The 22,264-nt window shown below is 38.0% G+C and overlaps 2 protein-coding genes across 4 annotated transcripts in view; one reads left to right on the top strand and one right to left on the bottom strand.

Annotated features, from left to right (window-relative positions):
- DHX36 (DEAH-box helicase 36) overlaps positions 1 to 3,829 on the top strand; it is a 50,556-nt gene extending 46,727 nt beyond the window's left edge. The window contains exons 24-25 of the mRNA XM_036849634.1: positions 660 to 812; positions 1,213 to 3,829. Coding sequence (XP_036705529.1) covers positions 660 to 812; positions 1,213 to 1,398 — 339 coding nt within the window. The 3' untranslated portion in view covers positions 1,399 to 3,829. The remainder of the gene's footprint in view (positions 1 to 659; positions 813 to 1,212) is intronic.
- The window catches only part of ARHGEF26 (Rho guanine nucleotide exchange factor 26), a 159,478-nt gene that overhangs the window by 4,943 nt on the left and 132,271 nt on the right, over positions 1 to 22,264 (bottom strand). Inside the window, exons 13-15 of one of the 3 annotated variants that reach the window (XM_036849637.1) lie at positions 21,055 to 21,122; positions 19,659 to 19,763; positions 12,857 to 13,045 (exon numbers count right to left, since the gene is read on the bottom strand). In XM_036849637.1, the coding sequence (XP_036705532.1) occupies positions 12,903 to 13,045; positions 19,659 to 19,763; positions 21,055 to 21,122 (316 nt within the window). In that variant the 3' untranslated portion in view covers positions 12,857 to 12,902. Of the gene's footprint in view, positions 1 to 10,816; positions 13,046 to 19,658; positions 19,764 to 21,054; positions 21,123 to 22,264 lie in introns of those variants that run through there. The other 2 variants (XM_036849636.1, XM_036849635.1) reach the window with 2 other exon arrangements.

Here is a 22,264-nt window from a genome sequence, read left to right as displayed (position 1 = left end):
AATACATAAAAGAACCATGGGTCTGAATGACAGTCTTGTTGTATTTTTTAAATTGTATAGTTTTCATAATTATAAACAAAATTTATTTTCTTAAAAAAAATTTTTTTTTCTGACATTACTTATACCTTCTTTAAGCAAATAACCTATACTTTTAATGTGCAGATCTGTCATGATGGATCTTTGTATTTTAATTAATTGGGGTGGTTATTTGATTTGCATAATTTTCTTTCAGAGCCTGCTTTCAAGACATACTGGCATTTTATGGTATATAAGAGTTTACACTTTTCAAAGAATTTTGTTGGCCTGTCAATATACAAGTATTGGTCAGAATATTAAGTGGGAATTCTGTTACTATATAAATAAAAAGAACTTAAGCTACATTAGTGTTTTGGTTTTATCACTTAGGAAATATTTTGTTTACAGAATAGTGCTATTGATTGAATTGAAACAAAAATATAAAACTCCTTTGTTCTCTGAAGTTAAGAATGGCTTGTTTAAATGGTATTTCTTCAAATTTAGTCTCTAATTACACTAAAAGGATAGTACCTGTTTTAGAAGGAAAGCACTAATAGATTGATACTAGTGATATTATTGAATTAACGTGGCAATAATCCTTTCAGACTCGTTAATGTATTAATTTGCCTTAATTCTCATTATAGATATACTTGTATGACTGCACAGAAGTTTCTCCATACTGTCTCTTGTTCTTCGGAGGTGATATTTCCATTCAGAAGGATAATGATCAGGAAACTATTGCTGTAGATGAATGGATCATCTTTCAGTCTCCAGCAAGAATCGCCCATCTTGTTAAGGTGACTGACTTTACATGATTGTCTTTGATTCTGCATACAAGTTAGTATGTGGTCTTGTGGTTTTGTTCTTCCAAGTGTTACACATGTTACGTTAAATATTTCTTGCTTTATTTCAGCAGAGGAAATTGTGTTGAGAAATTGATTCGTAGTTTTTCTGAATTGTTTTTTGAGATAGTTACAGACCAACCATTCTGAATGGCTCAGTGTGATAAAAGTTTGAATTTTTTTACTTAAGTTGGCTACTCATAACCACACTTTAGTTAGTTGCTCATTAGATATTTCAGTCTTTTTGTGTAATAGCTTATTAAATTTCTTGTACCAGCTGAAGTCATTTTTATTTATTACATTGTTTGATAGTACACCTGCCTTTGTTGAACATGTTTAATTTTTCCAACTTCAGGAATTAAGAAAGGAACTAGATATCCTTCTGCAAGAGAAGATTGAAAGTCCCCATCCTGTAGACTGGAAGGACACTAAATCCAGAGACTGTGCAGTACTCTCAGCTATTATAGACTTGCTCAAAACGCAGGAAAAAGCAACTCCCAGGAACTTGCCACCACGATTTCAGGATGGATATTACAGCTGACGGCTTTTCTGTGGTGCCCTGAAAAGCCAGTTTGATAGCCATTTTCCATCATGGTTTAACTTTTGGCTAGATGTCAAACCCCAGGACATGAGTAATTTTCATGTGTAAGGTAGAAACCTTCAGTAGGTAGTAAATGAAGACTTAATGTGCATGAATTAACAATGTCATCTGTAGCTATTATAAATATACCATAAAAAACAGTTACTCTGTAGTGGTCATGTCCACATTTTGAGAGTATTCCTCTTATATATTTTGAATGTTGTACCACTTGAGAAATTCCTTTGTTCTGTTATGAAATATTAATCTCTCTGCCCATAATGACTGAGTATAGAATCAGTAAAAATAGAATGGTTAGCCAAAAAGCAGTATCAAATAAGAATTTGAACACATCCACATCTCCTCTAATGAAACTTCTATCAGAAGTAAATTAATTTGTTGTAATAAAGCCCAGTATTTAATAAAATGTACAGTGTGTAAATCTCAGCTAGCTTTTTGGGTTGCTTTCTGCATCTCCACCTATCCCTTGGTTTATCTGATGGTTTTTTATCTTAGAATATATTTGCACCACTTTTACATCACCCTGTGCAGTGTAATGTAGCAATTGAGAGCATGGGTCTAGAGCCTATCTAAGTTCAGATTTTAGCTCCGTCACGTACCACATATCTTAGGCAAATTACTTGGCTTCTCTCTGTTTCCTTTTCCTTATCTGTAAAATACAGGTAACAGTTATGAGGATTAAATATGTTATCATATGTAAAGTGCATAGACTAGTGTCTGGCATGTATTGTGTACTAAGTTATAGTTATTATTTGAAACATTTTTTTAATAACAATCCATTATGTTAGACTTTTCTTCCCCATGCTCTGAGTGCTATTTTACCCTCTCAGCCAGTGGAAGCTAGTGTGACGTGTACTGTATGTTTTCAGCCCTGTCAGATTTTGACAAATACTCTTGGTTGCTATCCAACAGCCATTTTGTCCCTCCCTTCCTGCTTGCTTGTTCCCAGGGATGTTGGACCCTCTTCCCCAAGGGTGAATTGGATTGTTCTAAGCCAATCATGCATGGTCTTATTCTCCTTATAAGTAACTGATGAGGCATGAATATGTGAACCTGTCCTGGCTGATGGCAGCTGAGAAGAGATCTGCACGGGGGCATCTGAGAAGATTTTCCTTACTAATAAGACTTAAAGAAGGAAATTCTGTGCTCCTCCTTTGGATCTTGTTTTGTCTGACTCTGGCACTTGGAACTGCTGCAACCCTCTTAGGATCACAAGGTTGGCTCAGCGGGCAGGTGGAAATCACCAGAGTCCTTGATAATGCTAGTGAGCTGTTGAATTATCCAAACTCTGCAAGTGCCCTGCACATGGACTTATTCTGACATAATAAACCCTTCTTTGTTTTAGCCACTTTTAGTAGGGTCTTTTGTATAACTTGGCAGAAGGGTATTAACTGAAACACATACTATCCAATGTTGAGTGTTGTTTGCTGAGGCTTCTATCACTTATTTTGTGATCTAACAGTTTGACCCTGTGTCTGAGAAAAGTTGTAGTACTGGAAATACTGCAAAAAGAGACATAGGAAGAACATCCTGCTGCACCCTAAAAACTACAGATTTTATTGTGCCTTCCAAAGAAGCCAAAGGAAAGGAGTATCGTATGATGACTGGGATTGATTGATAATTCTATGATGATCTTAACAGCACTGGTTCAGGTACTGCTTCCATTTCTGGGAATGTATGTCAACCTATCATTGCCTCCTAGGGTTTTGAATGTATTTGTGTGGTTCTAAGTCCATTCTCTTGGCTAGTATCCCAAAAGTGATCTGCCTCTCACTGAATTCTTGTACTGGGTCATTTTGTGGCATATTAGTTTTGCCCCTAAACTAAAGGTGATCATTAGGTCCTATTTGTTCTATAAGAACGTTTGTTTTTATGTTTGTGCCTTTTTTTTTTTTTTTTTTTTTTGGCTTGCTTTTACTATCCAGTTTAAATTCAGTCAGTTGGCCAAAACGGTCTTGGCAGAAAGCATTTTAAAAATCTGTAAAAACAGATTACTAGTTAATTGGCTCCATGTTCATAGACAAATATTTAATCTCCATAAATGGGGAAAATGTTTCTGCAGAACTGTTTAATAGATGAGCTATTCAGAGAGATCAGAGGAGTTATTATCACCTCCAATTTATGTCTTCTCTATAGCCAGTCAAGATGGAAATTTTGCCTGAAGGTGCTATTTATGTTTTTCTTTTGTTTACAGAATAGGGTGTTACTTAGTGAAAAATGTATTCCAGGTCTCAGAACTATCTGTTATTTGGTAGTTTTAAAGAATAAGATACTAAATTACGAAGAAAACTATTTGCCTCACCATTCTGAGTGATGCCAAGGATAACTCTTTAAAAAAATGACCCTGAAACAGAAACTTACAGAAAAAAAAAAACGAAAGAAATAAACTACTGGATAATATTTAAGAAGTGTCTTCGAAAAGTGAGTCCATGTGACACCTTCCTAATTTATTAACTTGGGCAAAAGCTCTAGATACATTTATACCAATATTGCAAGTGATTTTCACTTCTTCATTTTTAAAACAAGGTCCACCCTACAAGTTAGAAATCATAGAAGAGCTATAGGAAGAATTTATTTTAGTACTCCATTACCCAAAGTAAATGGTAATTTTCCTTCCCCTCTTTTAGCTCTGAGTTTGTGTATATTTTTAAGTAACTGTGATCATGTAGTATAATCATATATTTATAATATGCTAATTGTTTCTACATGGCATTTTTATTCTGATTTTAAAAATACATATTCATTATAGAGTATATGGAAGTGCAACATATTAAAAAAAAGGTTACTGCTGTTACAAACTTTTTTAATAAGCTTTAAGATATTATTTTATATATAATAAAGTTACCCAAGTGTAATTCTGTGAATTTTGTCAAATGTATAAAGTCATGTAATTGCTATCACCACAATCTTGATATAGAACATTCCTGTCACCTAAGAATCTCCCTTTTTCCCCTTACAGTCAATCCCTTGCTCCCACTGGCAACCATTTGGTCACTAGTTTTGCCTTTTCTAGAATTTCAAATAAATGGAACCATATGTAGTCTTTTGTGTCCAGCTTCTTTCACTTAACATAATGCTTTTGAGATATTTATGTTGCTGTGTATATCAGAAGTTAGCTCCTTTTTTATTATTTAGTATTGCATTGTATGGTTGTACCACAGCTTGTTTATTCTTTCACCAGTTGATGGACTTCTTAGTTATTTTCAGTTTTTTTGCTATTATAAATAAAGCTGCTATGAATATGTGTATACAGGTCTATGTGTAGATAGATGTTTTCATTTCTCTTGGGTAAATACCTATGATTAGGATTGTTGTGTCATATAAGAAATTGCCAACCTGACTTACAGAGTGGGTATACCATGTTTTACACACCCACCTTCCATATAGTATGGTTCCAGGTGTTACAAATTCTCACCAGTACTTGGGTATTTTTAGTTATTTGTTGTTTTAATTTTTGCCTTTAATGGATGTGGAGTCTCATAGTTTGTTGTGGTTTTGTTATTTCTATTGAATATAATAATCAGTGATGAGCATATTTCATGTGCTTACTTGCCATTTTCCTTGGTTGTTATATACTTATATGTGTGTTTTGATTTTCCACCTCATACGTTAAGTAATTGGGGCTTTAGGGATATATCTGATTAAAAAGAGGAAGGATTATTCTTTATGAATTTTAGAGCTGCAGAAAATTTTAAGTTCATTGACCTTTAAAATGGCAAAATGTGCCACTCTTCAATTGGCTAGTACAGTGGCAAGAGTTAAACCACCGTTACCAAGTGCCGGAAGAGAAAAGCACCAGTTTTAGGGGTCCATGATGTCAGGAGGTTGCACATCCACCATGAATGATGAATAGGGCATAATAATACAAAACATTTCTGGTGTGGGTGAAGGCATGGGAGCGAAGGAAGACAGCTGATGTGGAAGCACTGCAGAGCCAACCTTTAAGACTGCTCAGAGTTTTGGTAGTTTGTGGTTTTCAGTGAATTGGCCCATTTTATCTAAGTTGTTAAATTTATGTCGAGTTGCTTGAATAGCCTCTTACCCTTTTATATCTCTGGAATCTAACAATATGTGCTCTTTCATTGTTGACATTGATAGTCTCTTTTTTGGTCAGTCTTGCTAAAAGGTGTATCAATTGTATTCGTCTTTTCAAAGAACTAGCTATTTGTTTCATTGATTTTCTCTGTATTTAAGTGTTTTAGTGCCATAAATTCCTTTCTAAGAACTGCTTTAGCTGCAAACTACATGTTTTGATGTATTCTCATGGCATTCAGTCAGCGTGTTTTTTATTTCTTTATATATTTACCTCTTTGATCCACAAATTGTTTGAGCATGCTGTTTAATTTCCAAGTGTTTGAAGATTTTCCTGTGGTGTTTCTGTTGTTAATTTCTAGTTTGATTCTTTTATGCTGGTTGGAAAACATACTTTGTATGATTTGTTCTTTTAAATTTGTCAGTTTATGACCCAGAATGTGATCTGTCTTGGTGAATATTACATATCTACATGGAAAGAAAGTATAATCTTCTGTTGTTGGGTGGAGTGTTCGCTAAAAAATGTCAGTTAGGTCCCATTCCTTGATGGTGTTCTGTTCTATACCTTTAACCACTATATTATGGATTTGTCTGGTTTTTTCCTTTCATTTCTGTTAGTTTTTGCTTCATGTATTTTGAAGCTCTATTATTTGGTACATAACATTTAGGGTTGTTATGTCTTCCTCACAGATTGACCCTTTTATTGTGATGTAGTATTCTTTGTTCCTGGCAATCTTCTTTGCTCTGAAGTTCACTTTATCTGTTCTAGTATAGCCCCTCCAGCTTTCTTTTGATTGGCATTTGCTTGATATTATTTTTCCATTCATTTACTCTACACTTACCTATATCTGTTCTAGTATAGCCCCTCCAGCTTTCTTTTGATTGGCATTTGCTTGATATTATTTTTCCATTCATTTACTCTACACTTACCTATATAATTACATTTTAAATGTGTTTCCAAACATATAGTTAGGTCACTTTTAAAAACTACTCTGGGGTTTCCCTGGTGGTGCGGTGGTTAAGAATCCGCCTGCCAATGCAGGGGACACAGGTTTGAGCCCTGGTCCGGGAAGATCCCACATGCTGTGGAGCAACTAAGCCCGTGCGTCACAACTACTGAGCCTGCGCTCTAGAGCCTGTGAACCACAACTACTGAGCCCGCATGCCACAACTACTGAAGCCCACCTGCCTAGAGCCCATGCTCCACAACAAGAGAAGCCACTGCAATGAGAAGCCCACTCATTGCAACTAGAGAAAGCCCCTGTGCAGCAATGAAGACCCAACACAGCCAAAAATAAATAAATACAATAAATTTATTTTTTTAAAAAAGACACCACCATTTAGTTTTCCCAAATAATTCCTTTACATACGTTGAGAACCAACCGTATCAGGCAATGTAATACAGCTTTCAGCCAACTAACATTTTAAAACCTCAAGGATAGCCTATTATATTTACCCAAATGTTTACCTGTTCAGTTGTTCCTTCTTTGTTCCTGATGTTTCAAGTTCACTTCTGCCACTTCCTTTGTTAGAGAAACTTCTTAATTACCGGACTGTATTTTTTTAGAGCAGTTTTAGGTTTACAGGAAAACTGAGCAGAGGTACAGAATTCCCGTATACACCTTTACTCCCTCCTAGTTTCCCCTCTTGTTAACACCTTGGTATGCTTGTTCAAGGGATGAGCCAATATTAATACATTATTAACTAAAATCCATAGTTTACAACATTAGCTTCTTTGTGTTGTATATTTTGATCAATGTATTGATACAATGACAGGTATGCACCATAACTTAACCATGCAGAATACTTTCACTGCCCTGAAAATGTCCTCTGTGTTCCACCTATTCCTCCTTTCCTCTCTTTGAACCCCTGGCAACCACTGATCTTTTTACTGTCTCCATAGTTTTGCCTTTTCCATAATGTTATATAGTTGGAGTCATACAGTGTATAGCCTTTTTACATTGGCAACTTTTTCTTAGTAACACGCATTTAAAATCCATTCATGTTTTTTCATGGATAGCTCATTTCGCTTATTGCTGGTTAATATTCGATTGTCTGGATGTATCAGTTTATCCATTCATCTATTGAAGATTATCTTGGTTGCTTCCAACTTTGGCCATGATGAATAAACCTGATATAAAAACTTGCGTGTAGACTTTGTGTGGACATAGTTTTAAACTCGTTTAGGTAAATACCAAGGAGTGTGATTGCTGCATCATATGGTAAGTGTTTAGTTTTCTAAGAAACTGCCAAACTCTTCCCAGTGGTTTTTGCATTCCCACCAGCAGTCAGTGCAAATTCCTCTTGCTCTGTGTCCTCACCAGTATTTGGTGTTGTCAGGGTTTTGGATTGTATAGCCATTCTAATAGGTGTGTAGTGGTATCTCATTTTAATTTTTCAGTTCACTAATGATGTTTCATCTTGAGCATCTTCTCATATGCTTATTTTCCATCTGTGTATCTTTGGTGAGTTTTCTAGATTTTTGCCTATTTTTTAATTGGGTGTTTTGTTTTCTAATTATTGAGTTTTAAGAGTTCTTTGTATATTTTGGATGCCAACCCTTTATCAGGTATATTTTGCAAGATTTCCTCCAACTCTGTGGATTGTCTTTTCATTCTCCTGTCTTTTAATGAAGTTCAGCTTCTCAGTTTTTTCTTTCACTGATCATGTCTTTGGTGTTATATTTTAAAAGTCGTCTCCAAACCCAAGATTACCTAGATTTTCTCCTGTATTCTAGGAGTTTTATAGTTTTGCATCTTAAATTTAGGTCAGAGTTTCCATATAAATGGATATTTCTTAATTTTTTTATTCATTTCCAACTTAATCATGTTGTAATCAGAGACCTCACTCTGTATAACGTCAATCCTTTAAAATTTGTTGAAACTTGTTTTATGACCCAGGAAGTAGTCAAAAGTAAATATTCTACATGTGCTTGAAAAGAATGTACATGCTGAAATTGCAGCGTGTCCTATATAAGCCTATTATGTTATTCTTGTCCAAAGCTTCTACACCTTCATTGATTTTTTATTTTTCCTATCAAATGAGAGAGGTGTGTTAAAGTCTCATTCTGTGACTTTTGATTTAATTCTTGTATTTCTGCTCATTTTTGTCTTATTATATTGAGACCATATTGTTGGAAGAATATATATTTAGAGTTGTTGTATCTTCCTGGTTAAATGAAACTTTCATCATTATGTAGGCTCTATCCCTAGTCACACAGACTTGTTTTATCTAATACTGACGTAGCTACAGGTAGTGAGTGTTGGGATGTTCTGCCCAGACCCTCCATCAGGACTGATGGTATTGCCTTAGCTGCTGGGAGTGCCACCAGATGACAGCCTTCACTCACCAGCCCTCTGCAGGACTTGTCCTCGCCTCACCCAAGGCCACAGCCTGCATCCTGTGACTGGTCAGAGCAAGGTTATAAAGATCTAGTTTCCTCGCCAAAGCTCCCTCTCCTTCCCCTCTCTCTCCTCTGAGACTCCAGTTAAATCCTGCACTTTCCATCTCTCTCCTCTTCATGCTTCCTTGTAGGTTTCTTCTAGCCTCTCTTCCAGTTCACCAGAATCCTTCAACTATCAAATCTGATGTTAAATCCAGTTCCATAATTTCTAGTTGTTTTTTCTCTGTCACTTCTTGTGGTTGTTAGTTCTACATTGCTTTTTGAAGTTTGGCTTTATCTCCATAAACGTAGCAATTGTATTTTACTAATGATTTTACTATCTAGAGTCCCTGTGAATGTATCAGTTTTTTTGTTTTTGTTTTTCCTGTATCCAGATGCTGTCTCTCAGGTTTGTTTTTGTTTTTCTTTTTTTTTTTTTTTTTTTTTTTTTTTGCTGATCCTTTCATTTGAGAATTTGTTTTTTGGAAATAATTGAGAACTAAGGTGATGATAGCTTTCTCCAGAGCAAGGTTTTATTTCCTCCTGTCAGGACCTTGGTATGCTAGAAGCCTGAAGAGTGAAGCTCGAGGTCCTTGAGGTTTACTTCCTCACTCCAGAGTAAGCCCTTTGGAGACCAAACCCACAATGGAGATTATGGTAGGCACTAAACTCTGACCTGTGTTGTTTAACTCTGACTTGTGTTATTTAGTACTGCAAGTCTACCAAACAAACAACTGCCTCTCTGCTGCTTTCCAGAGTCCAAGGAAAATGCAGCAGTAATTTGGGATGGAGGAGGGACCAAAGAGGAGGATGCATCCTGCTACTTCCAAAGATGATATTCCCCATCTCTCCCCTCTTTTGTCACTACCTTGAGCGAAAATCCAACAGAGATGCCTTTGATTTATGTATCCTATCACATAGCTGTATTTTAGCTGCAAAGAATGCTGGAAAACTAGCATTTTAAGGTTTTATAGAGGGTGTTGTAGACAGAATTCTAAGATGATCCCCATGATCTCTGCTTCCTTGGTGTTGCAGCTACGATTAGGTTACACTGCATGGCGAAGGAATTTTACAGATCTAATTAAGGTCTCAAATCAGTTGATTTTGAGTTCATACGGGAAATTATTCTATGGGTCTAATATAATTATATGAGTTCTTTAAAAGCAGAGTTTTCTCCAGCTGGTAGCATAAGATGTAATGAGAGAGATTCCAAGTGTGAGGAGGACTGAACACGCCACTGCTGCCTTGAAGATGGAAGGAGCCACGTGGCAAGGAATTCCAGTCCCTGGAAGCTGTGAGCACCCTCCAATCTCCCCACCCTCCAGCAGCCAGCAAGGAAACGGGCCTCAGTCCTACAATCACAAGGAATGGAACTCTGCAAATAACAGGTATGAGCTGGAAAGCAGTTAAGCCAACACTTTGATTTCAGCCTTGTGAGACTCTAAGCAGAGAACCCAGCCAAGCCATCCTAGACTTCTGACTACAGAACTGTGAGACCATACAGGAATGTTTTAAGCCACAAAGTTTGTGGAAATTTTATTCAGGAAAAGAAAATAACACAGAGTCATTCTTTGTCTTCCGCCAAGATTCACAAGGTGGTGAAATGTCCCAAGCACAAAGGTTCAGATACTGAGTGGCCAAAATGAATGATAAAGGTATATACTCCAAGGGTCAACAGCAGTTAGGAAGCTATGAACTATTTGAGATAAGCTGTTCAGTCATGCAGTTTTGTGGAAACTATAAGAGGAAACAGGATGGCCCAGTTCTTAAAAACGCCCCAGCCTTCTAGGGCAGCTAAGGCCCATACGTACCCAAAAAAGAAAGATCAGACACCTTCAATGTTAGCTGCAGATACCTTTTGAGTAGAACTCTGATTTGGCCCAAAATTCAGCAAACTATGTACTTAACACATCCTACAGTAAATTAAATCACATCAGCACGAAAGAACAAGTATATACAAAATCTTTATAAACTCACATATTTTCCCAAATGTGTACAAGCAGTCTCAATTCATTGGGACAAAAATGAATATTTTTGTTCTCCACAGGTCACTGAATGAAGTCATTGTACAATTCAGAGAAGCTACTAAGTTTGAAAAACAATACTGTGTCATGTAAAAACGACAATTCACGGTTGAACTGAAACATTGTGAATGAGTTCATACCTGCCATAAAACAACATTTTATCTAATAACAGTATTAACCTGCTTGCTAAATAGGCTCTGATTTATAAGATGCACATATTTCCAAAACTGTTCACCATCTCTACTGATAAATTAATTCACAGGATTCGTATAGTTGCTTTTTAGTGTCAACAGTGTGTTAGCAAAAATAAGACGAAATGGTCTCTTTGCAACCAACACATTTACCTTCCTTCCTAAATGAAAACATTCCATTAGATGAGATTTTAATTTGTTAGCTTCTCCTCCAAAAATTCTGTGACATCAAAGAGGAGATAGATTTCTTGTTTTACCAAACCCGAGACCTTGCTTGCTGGGTCCACTGCTATTCTCCATTGACAGACTGGCCCAGAACTCAAGGAGCTCGGGGCCTGGCATGTCTTTATACCCAGAAATGTGTGCATTGATAAAGGAGAGCAATCCACAGGCGAGGCGGCCACAGGTGCCCCCCGCAGGCTCACTGCTGCAGGGACAGGACACAGAGCATGTGGGCTGAGCGCACACACCTCCTGCACTGGGCTTCTGCAAAGTTACTCACAACTGAGTAACTGGTTGGCAGTCAGTAGCTGGGGACATGTCACACATGGATCTGAGTCCTTGAATGATGTGCCCTTTGCCAGGTTTTACCCCTCCATGAAAGAGAATGGAGTAGAGAGGGAACGTAGCTGCCAGTAAAAAAAAATCACTCCTCCCCTCACTCTTCCAAACCCTCCAATTCCCTCTTTATGAAACGTACTATTACAATGACTTTTCTCTCTCCTTGCACTAGTGGAAGAAATAAAGTTCTACAGACACCCGCAGTTAAGAGAGACTTCAAATCCAGCAAGCAAGGCCTTTAGTGCAAATAAGATGAGTTCCCATTAAGGTCAAAATGTTATGTTGCAATTAGGTACACCATGTTGCCTTCTTGATACCTTTTAAGGTCCAATTTTATCTTCCTTGAGATTGTTAAAATGTGTTTCAGCCAATTTCCTTTTGGAAATGGGAGTAGGAACAGTCAAAAACCTTACATTATTGAAGGCAAAGCAGCCTCACGTCAGTTTATCATCTCATGTAGGTCTATTTTTAAAAAGTACGACCCCTGTCCTATATTCAGGATTTTCTCACATATATGAACCACCTAAATTCTATGTTGTTAGAGTAACTTACGTTTTATTAGAATATACTTACCAAAGACCGAAGTTGGGTGAGATGGATTTTTTAAAAAAATCTTTAAAGTAAGGCGCCTTACTTCCCTTCCAATGAGGAAAGAGGAGGAAAAAATTCAAGTGTCAATTTCCCTTTCCTGGGAAGAGGTTTAGAAAAACTGAGCTCACCTTCAGAACTCTACCAGTTCCTTTTGAAATCAAGAAAGCATTAGCATCAGATCTAAAATATAAGAGGCAGGAGCAATATTTACAAAACTGGGTATTCCTTAAAGACATAAAACCTTGCTAATACTGGAAGAACCATACGAAGGAGATGTTTAAAGAGGGATAGTTTACATCCTTGGTTAAGTGAGGATAGAGAAAACCAGGATACAGCATCTTACATATATATATATTTCTTATGCCAGAACATGATACAACTAGGAGTAGCTGAGGCTGCCTGATCCCTGAAGTGGACTGCTCATGCATTCTGTTTACCTAAGGAGCTTTGCAAAAGGATTGCTGTGCACAAACTGAGCTTCGTGGACTAACTGTCCAGTAGCTGTTCTCCTGGGAGAACAGAACCACCTGGCAAGCTTAAAGGCAAGTGTTTCCTTTCTTTTAATTAAATAGGCTGTGTTAAAATTAACATCAAAACCGGCCTTGAACCAACCAGCCCACCATGATGTAGTGCAAATCTCCCAGTGACAAAATACCATCAGAGAGGCTATACGTTGGTCTCCAGTCCCAGCAAGCGTCCCATTCTCTCCACATTCTTATCAATTGTAGCTTGACATGTTATCTCCTTGGCACATTCCATAGGAAACCAGCCCCTTTCTCCATCTCGCAGTCTTTCCCCTTCATACCAGCCTGCAAAGAAGAGCAGAGTCCTCATGGGGCACCAAGTATTTTGGATGAATCTTGACTGTTCAGCTCCGAGGGAGGACGATATGGGCAAATTTCAGAGGCAGTATCCTGCCCCAGGTTGGGTACCACAGATGATGCAAGGTGAGAGAGAGAGGTGGAACAGGGGGAAGGTTTCAAGAGGGAATCAATGGCATATCATGATGAGAGGCAGAACATGATCGGAGGCCCTGAAGTGAGGTGTCTAGGAGAGTATTGAGCTTGGGCTGAGTTGCAGAAAGGGATGATGTTTTGGGTAGGAAGAACATGACTTTTATTTTTTTACTTTATTTTTATTGAAGTTGATTTACAGTGTTCTGTTAGTTTCAGGTGTACAGCAAAGCGTTTCAGTTATATATATATATCTTTTCCAGATTCTTTTCCCTCACAGGTTTTTACAAAATATTGAGTATAATTCCCTATGCTATATAGTAGGTCTTTGTTGGTTATCTATTTTATATATAGTAGTGTGTATAAGTTAATCCTAAACTCCTAATTTATCCCTCCTGCCCCCAACCCTTCCCCTGTGGTAACTGTAAGTTTGTTTTCTATGTCTTTGGGTCTGTTTCTGTTTTGTATACAAGTTCATTTGTATCTTTTTTTAGATTCCACATGTAAGTGAAATCATATATTTCTCTTTCTCTGTCTGGCTTATACTTCACTTAGTATGATAATCTTGAGCTACAGCCATGTTGCTGTAAATGGCATTATTTCATTCGTTTTTATGGTTGAGTAGTATTCCATTGTATACATGTACCACATCTTCTTTATCCATTCATCTGTCACTGGACATTTAGGTTGCTTCCATGTCTTGGCTATTGTAAATAGTGCTGCCATGAACATTGGGGTGCATGTATCTTTTTGAATTATGGTTTTCTCCAGATATATGCCCAGGAGTGGGGTTGCTAGATCGTATGGTAGCTCTATTTTTAGTTTTTTAAGGAACCTCCATACTTGTTCTCCATAGTGGCTGCACCAATTTATATTCCCACCAACAGGGTAGGAGGGTTGCCTTTTCTCCACACCCTCTCCAGCATTTATTTGTAGACTTTTTAATGATGGCCATTCTGATTGGGGTGAGGTGACCTCACTGTAGTTTTGATTTGCATTTCTCTAATAATTAGTGATGTTGAGTATCTTTTCATGTGCTTTTTCGCCATCTGTATGTCTTCTTTGGAGAAATGTCTATTTAGATATTCTGCCCATTTTTTGATTGGGTTGTTTGTATTTTTGATACTGAGCTGTAAGAGCTGTTTGAATATTTCAGAGATTAATCCCTTGTCAGTTGCATCATTTGAAAATATCTTGTCCCATTCCATAGGTTGTCTTTTCATTTTGTTTATGGTTTCCTTTGCTATGGAAAAACTTTTAAGTTTAATTAGGTCCCATTTGTTTATTTTTGTTCTTATTTCCATTACTCTAGGAAAGAGGTCCAAAAAGATATTGCTACTATTTATGTCAGAGTGTTCTGCCTATGTTTTCCTTTAGTAGTTTTTATCATATCTGGTCTTACATTTAGGTCTTTAATCCATTTTGACTTTCTTTTTGTGTGTGGTGTTAGAGAATGTTCTAATTTCATTCTTTTGCATGTAGCGGTCCAGTTTTCCCAGCACCACTTATTGAAGAGACTGTCTTTTCTCCCTTGTGTATTCTTGCTTCCTTTGTTGTAGATTAAGTGGTCATAGGTGCATGGGTTTATTTCTGGGCTTTCTAACCTGTTACATTGATCTATGTGCTGTTTTTGTGCCAGTACCATACTGTTTTGATTACTGTAGCTTTACAGTATAGTCTGAAGTCAGGGAGCCTGATTTCTCCAGCTCTGTTTTTCTTTGGCTATGCATGGTCTTTTGTGTTTCCACACAAATTGTAAAATTTTTTGTTCTAGTTCTGTGAAAAATGCCATTGGTAATTTGATAGAGATTGCATTGAATCTATAGATTGCCTTGGGTCGTAGAGTCATTTTGACAACATTGACTCTTCCAATCCAAGAACATGGTATATCTTTCCATCTGTTGGTGTCATTTTCAATTTCTTTTATCAGCGTCTTATAGTTTTCAGAGTACAGGTATTTTGTCTCCTTAGGTAGGTTTATTCCTAGGCATTTTATTCTTATGGATGCAATGGTAAATGGGATTCTTTCCTTAATTTCTCTTTCTGATCTTTTGCTGTTAGTGTATAGAAATGCAACAGATTTCTGTGTATTAATTTGTATCCTGTGACTTTACTGAATTCACTGATGAGCTCTAGTAGTTTTCTGGTAGCATCTTTAGGATTTTCTATTTATAGTGTCATTTACAGTGTCATGTCATCTGCAAACAGTGACAGTTTTACTTCTTCTTTTCCAATTTGGATTCCTTTTATTTCTTTTTCATCTGATTGCTGTGGCTAGGACTTCCAAAACTGTGTTGAATAAAAGTGGTGAGAGTGGACATCCTTGCCTTGTTCCTGATCTTAGAAGAAATACTTTCAGCTTTTCACCATTGAGTATGATGTTAGCTGAGGGTTTGTATCAGGATGATCATGGCCTCATAGAGTGAGTTTGGAAGTGTTCTGTCCTCTGCAGTTTTTTGGAATAGTTTCAGAAGGATAGGTGTTAACTCTTCACTAGATGTTTGGTAGAATTCGCTTGTGATGCCATCTGGTCCTGGACTTTTGTTTATTGGGAGTTTCTAAAACACAGATTCAATTTCAGTACTTGTAATTGGTCTGTGCATGTTTTCTACTTCTTCCTTGTCCAGTCTTGGGAGATTGTACCTTTCTAAGAATTTGTCCATTTCTTCTAGGTTATCCAATTTATTTGCATATAGTTGCTTGTAGTAGTCTCTTATGGACCTTTGTATTTCTGTGGTGTCAGCTATAACTTCTTTTTAATTTCTAATTTATTGATTTGGGCCCTCTCTTTTTTTCTTGATGAGTCTGGCTAAAGGTTTATCAATTCTGTTTATCTTTTCAAAGAACCAGCGTTCAGCTTCATTGACCTTTTCTATTGTTTTCTTAGTCTCTATTTATTTCTGCTCTGATCTTGATGATTTCTTTCCTTCTACTAATTTTGGGTTTTGTTTGTTCTTTCTCTAGTTGCTTTAGGTGTGAGGTTAGGTAGGTTATTTGAGATTTTTCTTGTTTCCTGAGGTAAGCTTGTATCACTATAAACCTTCCTCTTAGAAGGAACTGCTTTTGCTGCATCCCATAGGGTTAGATCGTCATGTTTTCATTTTCATTTGTCTTTAGGTATTTTTTGATTTCCTCTGATTTCTTCAGAAATCCATTGGTTGTTTAGTAGCATATTGTTTAGCCTCCACATGTTGGTGTTTTTTTCTTGTAGTTGATTTCTAATCTCATAGCATTGTGATCAGAAAAGATGCTTGATACGATTTCAGTTTTTTAAAATTTACCGAAGCTTGCTTTGTGGCCCAGCATGTGATCTACCCTGGAGAATGTTCCATGTGCACTTGAAAAGAATGTGTATTCTGCTGCTTTCAGATGGAATGCTCTATAAATATCAATTAAGTCGATGTGGTCTAGAGTGTCATATAAGGCGTGTGTTTCCTTATTGATTTTCTGTCTGAATGATCAGTCCATTGATGTGAGGTGTTAGGGTCCCCCACTATTATAGTGTTACTGTCAATTTCTCCCTTTACAGCTGTTAGCATTTGCCTTATATATTGAGGTGATCCTATGCTGCGTGCATATCTGTTTACAATTGTTCTATCTTCTTCTTGGATTGATCCCTTGGTCATTATGTAGTGTCCTTTTTTGTCTTTTGTAACAGTCTTTAAAGTACATTTTGTCTGATACAAGTATTGCTACTCCGGTTTTCTTTTGATTTGGAAATCCTTTTGCATGGAATTCCCTTTTCCATCCCCTCACTTTCAGTCTGTACATGTCTCTAGATCTGAAGTGGGTCTCTTGTAGACAGCCTGTATATGGGTCTTGTTTTTGTATCCATTCAGCCAGCCTATGTCTTTTGGTTGGAGCGTTTAATCCATTTATGTTTAAGGTAACGATATGTGTGTTCTTATTGCTATTTTGTTAATTGTTTTGGATTTGTTTTTGTAGGTCTTTTTCCTTCTTTTCTCTTCTCTTGTGATTTGATGACTATCTTTAGTGTTGTGTTTGGATTCCTTTTTCTTTTTTGTGTGTATATATCTATTATACATTTTTGGTTTGTGGTTAACATGAGGTTTTAATATAGCAGTCCATATATAAACATGACTGTTTTAAGTTGCTGATCTCTTTAATATCCTGCATTTGTACTCTCCTCCTCTCATGATTACTGATTTAGATATCATATTTCTGTGTGGATGATTTCCTACTTTTACTGTACGTTTGCCTTTACCGGTAAGCTTTCCCATTTTGTAATTTTCTTGTTTCTAGTTGTAGCCTTTTCTTTACTGCCTTGAGCAGTTCCTTTAGCATTTGTTGTAAAGCTGGTTTGGTGGTGCTAATTCTCTTAGCTTTTGCCTGTCTGTAAAGCTTTTGACTTCTCCATCAAATCTAAACGAGAACCTTGCTGGGTAGCGTATTCTTGGTTGTAGGTTTTTCCCTTCCATCACTTTAAATCTATCGTGCCACACCCTTCTGGTTTGCAGAGTTTCTGCTGAAAAATCAGCTGATAACCTTATGGGGATTCTCTTGTATCTTTCATTTTTGTCAATTTGATTACTGTGTGTCTTGGTGTCTTCTTCCTTGGGTTTATCCTGTATGGCACTCTGTGCTTCCTGGACTTGAGTGACTGTTTCCTTTCTTGTGTTAGGGAATTTTTCAGCTATTATCTCTTAAAATATCTTCTCAGGACCTTTCTCTCTTCTTCTGGGACCCCTATAATGTGAATGTTGGTGCATTTGATGTTGTCTCAGGTCTCTTGAACTGTCTTGATTTCTTTTCATTCTTTATTCTGTTCTGTGGCAGTGATTTCTACCACTCTGTCTTCCAGCTCACTTATCAATTCTTCTGCCTCATTTATTCTGCTATTGATTCCTTCTAGGTGCGCTTTTCATTTCAGTTACCGTATTCTTCAACTCTGTTTGGTTGTTCTTATCTTTTCTAACTCTTTGTTAAAAACTTCTTGTAACTTCTAGCTCTGTGCATCCATTCTTTTCCCACATTCTTGGATCATCTTTACGATCATCACTTGGAATTAATTCTTAGGTAGATTGCCTATCTCCACGTCAGGTAAGTTGTTTTTCTGGGCTTTTATCTTGTTTCTTCTGGAACATATTCCTCTGCCATCTCACTTTGTTTAAATTTCTATTTGTATTTTTATGTATGAGGAAGGTTAGTTGTGTTTCTCAACACTGGAGAAGTGGCCCTCTATAGGGGATGTCCTGTGTGTTTCAGCAGTACACTCCCCTCTCATCACCCAAGGGCCAGGGACCAACTGGTCTCAGGGTAAGTTCTGATCTGCATTTGTGTACTCGGTTCTGCAGGCTGCTGGATTGTACCTTTCTTGCTTCTGGTGTCTGCCCCTGGTAGGGGGGAGCTGGGTCTTGGCCCTCTGGAGGCAGGGCCATGTCATGGGGTGTGTCTAGAGGTCCCTGTGGGTTCAGGAAGTCTTTAGGCGGCCTGTCTGCTGATGGGTGGGGCTGTGTTCCTGCCCTGTTGGTCGTTTGGCCTGAGGTGTCCCACTACTGGAACCTACAGGCTGTTGGGTGGAGCCAGGTCTTGGTACTAATGAGCCAAGATGTCATCCACCAGGATTGTTCATGTGGTTGAATGTAGCCCAGTCTGCCTGCCACCAGTGTCTATGTCCCCACAGCGAGCCAAAGCCAATCCCCACTTCCAAGGAGCCCTTCCAAGACCCACAGGTAGTGACTTCATAGGAGCCTGGGCCAGACCTGCTTTTGCCCTGGGTCCTGGTGCACACAAGACCTTGTGTGAGCCCTACCAAGAGTAAAGTCTCTGTTTCCCCCATTCCTGTGGGGCTCCTGCACTCAAGCCCCACTGGCTTTCAAAGCCAGATGCTCTGGGGGCTCCTCCTCCTATATGCCAGACCCCAGGCTGGGGAGCCTGACATGGGGCTCAGAACTCTCACTTCTGTGGGAAAACTCCTGTGATATAATTGTTCTCCAGTTTGTGGGTCGCCCACTTAGGGGGGTATGGGATTTGATTACATCATGAGTGCACCCCTCCTACTGTCTCATTAAGTTTCTTCTTCATGCCTTTGGACATAGAGTATCTTTTTTGGTAGGTTCCAGTCTTTTTTTTTTTTTTAATCAATGGTTGTTCAGCAATTAGCTGTGATTTTGGTGTGCTCGTGAGAGGAGGTGAGCTTAGAGTCCTTCTACTCTGCCATCTTGTCTCCCAACTGACTTTTACTTTCTAAGTGAGGAAGGAAGAACCTCTGGAGATGAGAACTAGGTCACTGGGGGACTGGGAAGGAAGGAAAACATTTCATGTTCCTTTTGAATAACAACCATGTGACTGCATCCTATTAAAAAACATTGAGAAGCAATAAAGTGCAGATAAAGGAGAGGCAGGCGCATATGAGGAAACCAAAGGGATGGGGAATGTGAGCACTGATGACAAAATGAGACCCTGAACACCAGACCACCAGCGCCCCCATCAGAACACTCCCACTCACCATCGCTGACACACTGATAAATGAGGACCACGTCCGCCACCTGCAGGGAGAGTTCATCTGGTTGCTTGGCAGTAAATGATCTAATGATTTCCACTTGGGTCAGTGCTGAGGGCGAAAGGGGACATAATGAACTTCCGGTAGCAGTGGAAAAACAAAACAGGTACAAATCAATAATCTGCATTCACTTAGTCTTTCTGTGCAATCAGAGCCAGCACAGATAGAAACAAGGTAGACTCCTAAAAAGCAGAAAATCTTTCCCAGGAATTCTCTTACTTGGCTAAGAGCTTTAGGATTTTAGAAGCTCAGAATCGAGAGAGGCCTTTTACGATATATGAATCCCCTCAAAAATAGCCTTGATAAGAAGTCATTAGATACATCACACAATAGAGCAGAAAACAGTCACTGTGCATTGGGGAAACTGAGTCAAGATAGATTAGGTATGTGCCAAGGCCATAAGGATGAAATCCAAAATCTATCCAGTTCTCCTGGCTCTCATCCACGGTGCTCCCCCAGCCCACCCAACAGCACAGCACATAAAAGCTGCCAGAGAAGTTTAGAACTAAAAGGAGCTCCAAGCAAAGGTTAGTTGGAAAACATTTTAGTTTCCCTCAAATTCTCGATCATAACAAATCAATTTTTACTTCAGTGACTTGCTACTGGCTGGCCTGGGTTTTTACTCTGTTTTTTTAATATGAAACTTGATTCCAGAGAACTTTCAAACCAGTCACTTTAGCTCTGACTCTAAGCTTAAAACTATGATTTTTGAGTGCTCCAGAATATCCACCTTTGCTGCCCTAATTCTTTGAATTTGACCTTCCAGCTAGAATCATCCAGAGCAGCATAACAAGATGCTTAGCATATGACACTAATCTTTACTGTACCAGTTCCTAGTTCCCTAGAAGAATAAAATAATTTTTTAATATTACTTTAATTAAAAAAAGTCAAAAGGAAGGGTAAAGTAATTTACCTTAAGGTTAAAAATCCATTTCAGCTTAGATTCACACTGTCAGTATGGAGAAGGTTTAAACATGCTACTATTGCCCATAAACAACAGCTAGAAATTTAAGAGCTTTACAGTATAAGCAGGGCTTTCAATGTAAATTTAACTTAATCCTCACTATCATAACCCCATGTTGTATATAATAATGCACCTAACTTACAGATGATTTAAGAGGCTCAGAAAGGCTATGCACACACAGCAAAGAACTGCACTTCGAATTCAGTCCCCTTGACTTCCAAAGCAGGGAGCATCCAGAGCTGAGGTGGGGCGGCAGGAAGGAAATCTTGGAGAAAACTTACAAAGCCGGTACTGTGGAGGTTAACCACTAATAACCCAGCGACCAGCAGGGGGCAGAGCCCTCCACGCTCCAGAGCAGACGGCCCTCCAGGTACTTACAGGTTCGGTCCAGAGGCTGCTTCCCGCTGCTGTGTCCCAGGGCAGTTATCCAGCGGGCTCGCTCGCTCCTAAACACAGAGGGCAGATCCGGTTGAGAGATTCAGTGGTGCTTAGACACAGAATGAAGTATGTTCTGGAATGCAAAGGCATTCCCCAAAAACAGGGCAGACATTCTCTAGAGAGGTAAGTGGCTGGCCTTCAAAGCCAGGGTAAGAGTTATTTAAAAATGAAAACAATAAAATAAAAATAAAAACGATCATCTGGGAAATCTCAAATAGGCCTCAAATGAGTCATTGTCAAAAGATTCTGAATGAATTTAGCTTGTTATTAAGTGGAATTTCTCATATAACATTTTAACATTTAACAAATATCTGATTACACTAATACATTATAATCACAAAAAAATATTTCGTACGCTCACAATCTGATGTTTAACATTTCAAAAAGTAAATTTCATTTAAAAAAAATCCTAGTAAATCAGTCTCTCGCCACTCCCTCCCCTCGTCTCCTTACCCCACACTCAACCCATTTCCAAATAAATGAGAAACCTGACATTATTTAAAGTTGTTCTGTTCCTCATACAACAAATGTTGCCAAATATGAGCCTTAGTGAAATAGAAATTCTTTGTTCTCAAATGCTTAAAATAATTTAATGATTACAGGGAAAAAAAATTTTTTAAGGTAAAAAACAACCAAAAGCTTTTAAACAATATTAAGCTACAATTACATGAAACAGAATAATTACTTAACTAAAGGATCAAAAGTTTCAGATGAGCAAGCATTACTCCATAATATAGTAACCAGGTTTTTGATTTGGAAAGTCAAGTATTAGCACTGTGATTAAATAAACCACACACACATACACACTTGAAAATCTTTTAAGAAGCATTCACATGGCAGATACAGCACTTGACATCCATTATTTCCTGTAAGCTTCCCAAAAGCCTGTTTAAGGGATGAGAAGACTGCACAGAAGTTCGGAGGTAAGCGACCCAAACGAAGGTCAGTTGCTACTATGCCGCTCTACCTTCTTAAGAAGGGATGCATTATAGAAATAAGAATTTAAAAAAAAAAAATGGGACCTAATCAAACTTATAAGCTTTTGCACAGCAAAGGAGACCAGAAAAAAACAAAAAACGAGGGCTTTCCTGGTGGTGCAGTGGTTGAGAGTCTGCCTGCCAATGCAGGGGACACGGGTTTGAGCCCTGGT

Source organism: Balaenoptera musculus, chromosome 4 (genome assembly GCF_009873245.2).
Source record: "Balaenoptera musculus isolate JJ_BM4_2016_0621 chromosome 4, mBalMus1.pri.v3, whole genome shotgun sequence".
Taxonomy (NCBI): Eukaryota; Metazoa; Chordata; class Mammalia; order Artiodactyla; family Balaenopteridae; genus Balaenoptera; species Balaenoptera musculus.
This window is presented reverse-complemented; position numbering and strand designations above follow the sequence as displayed.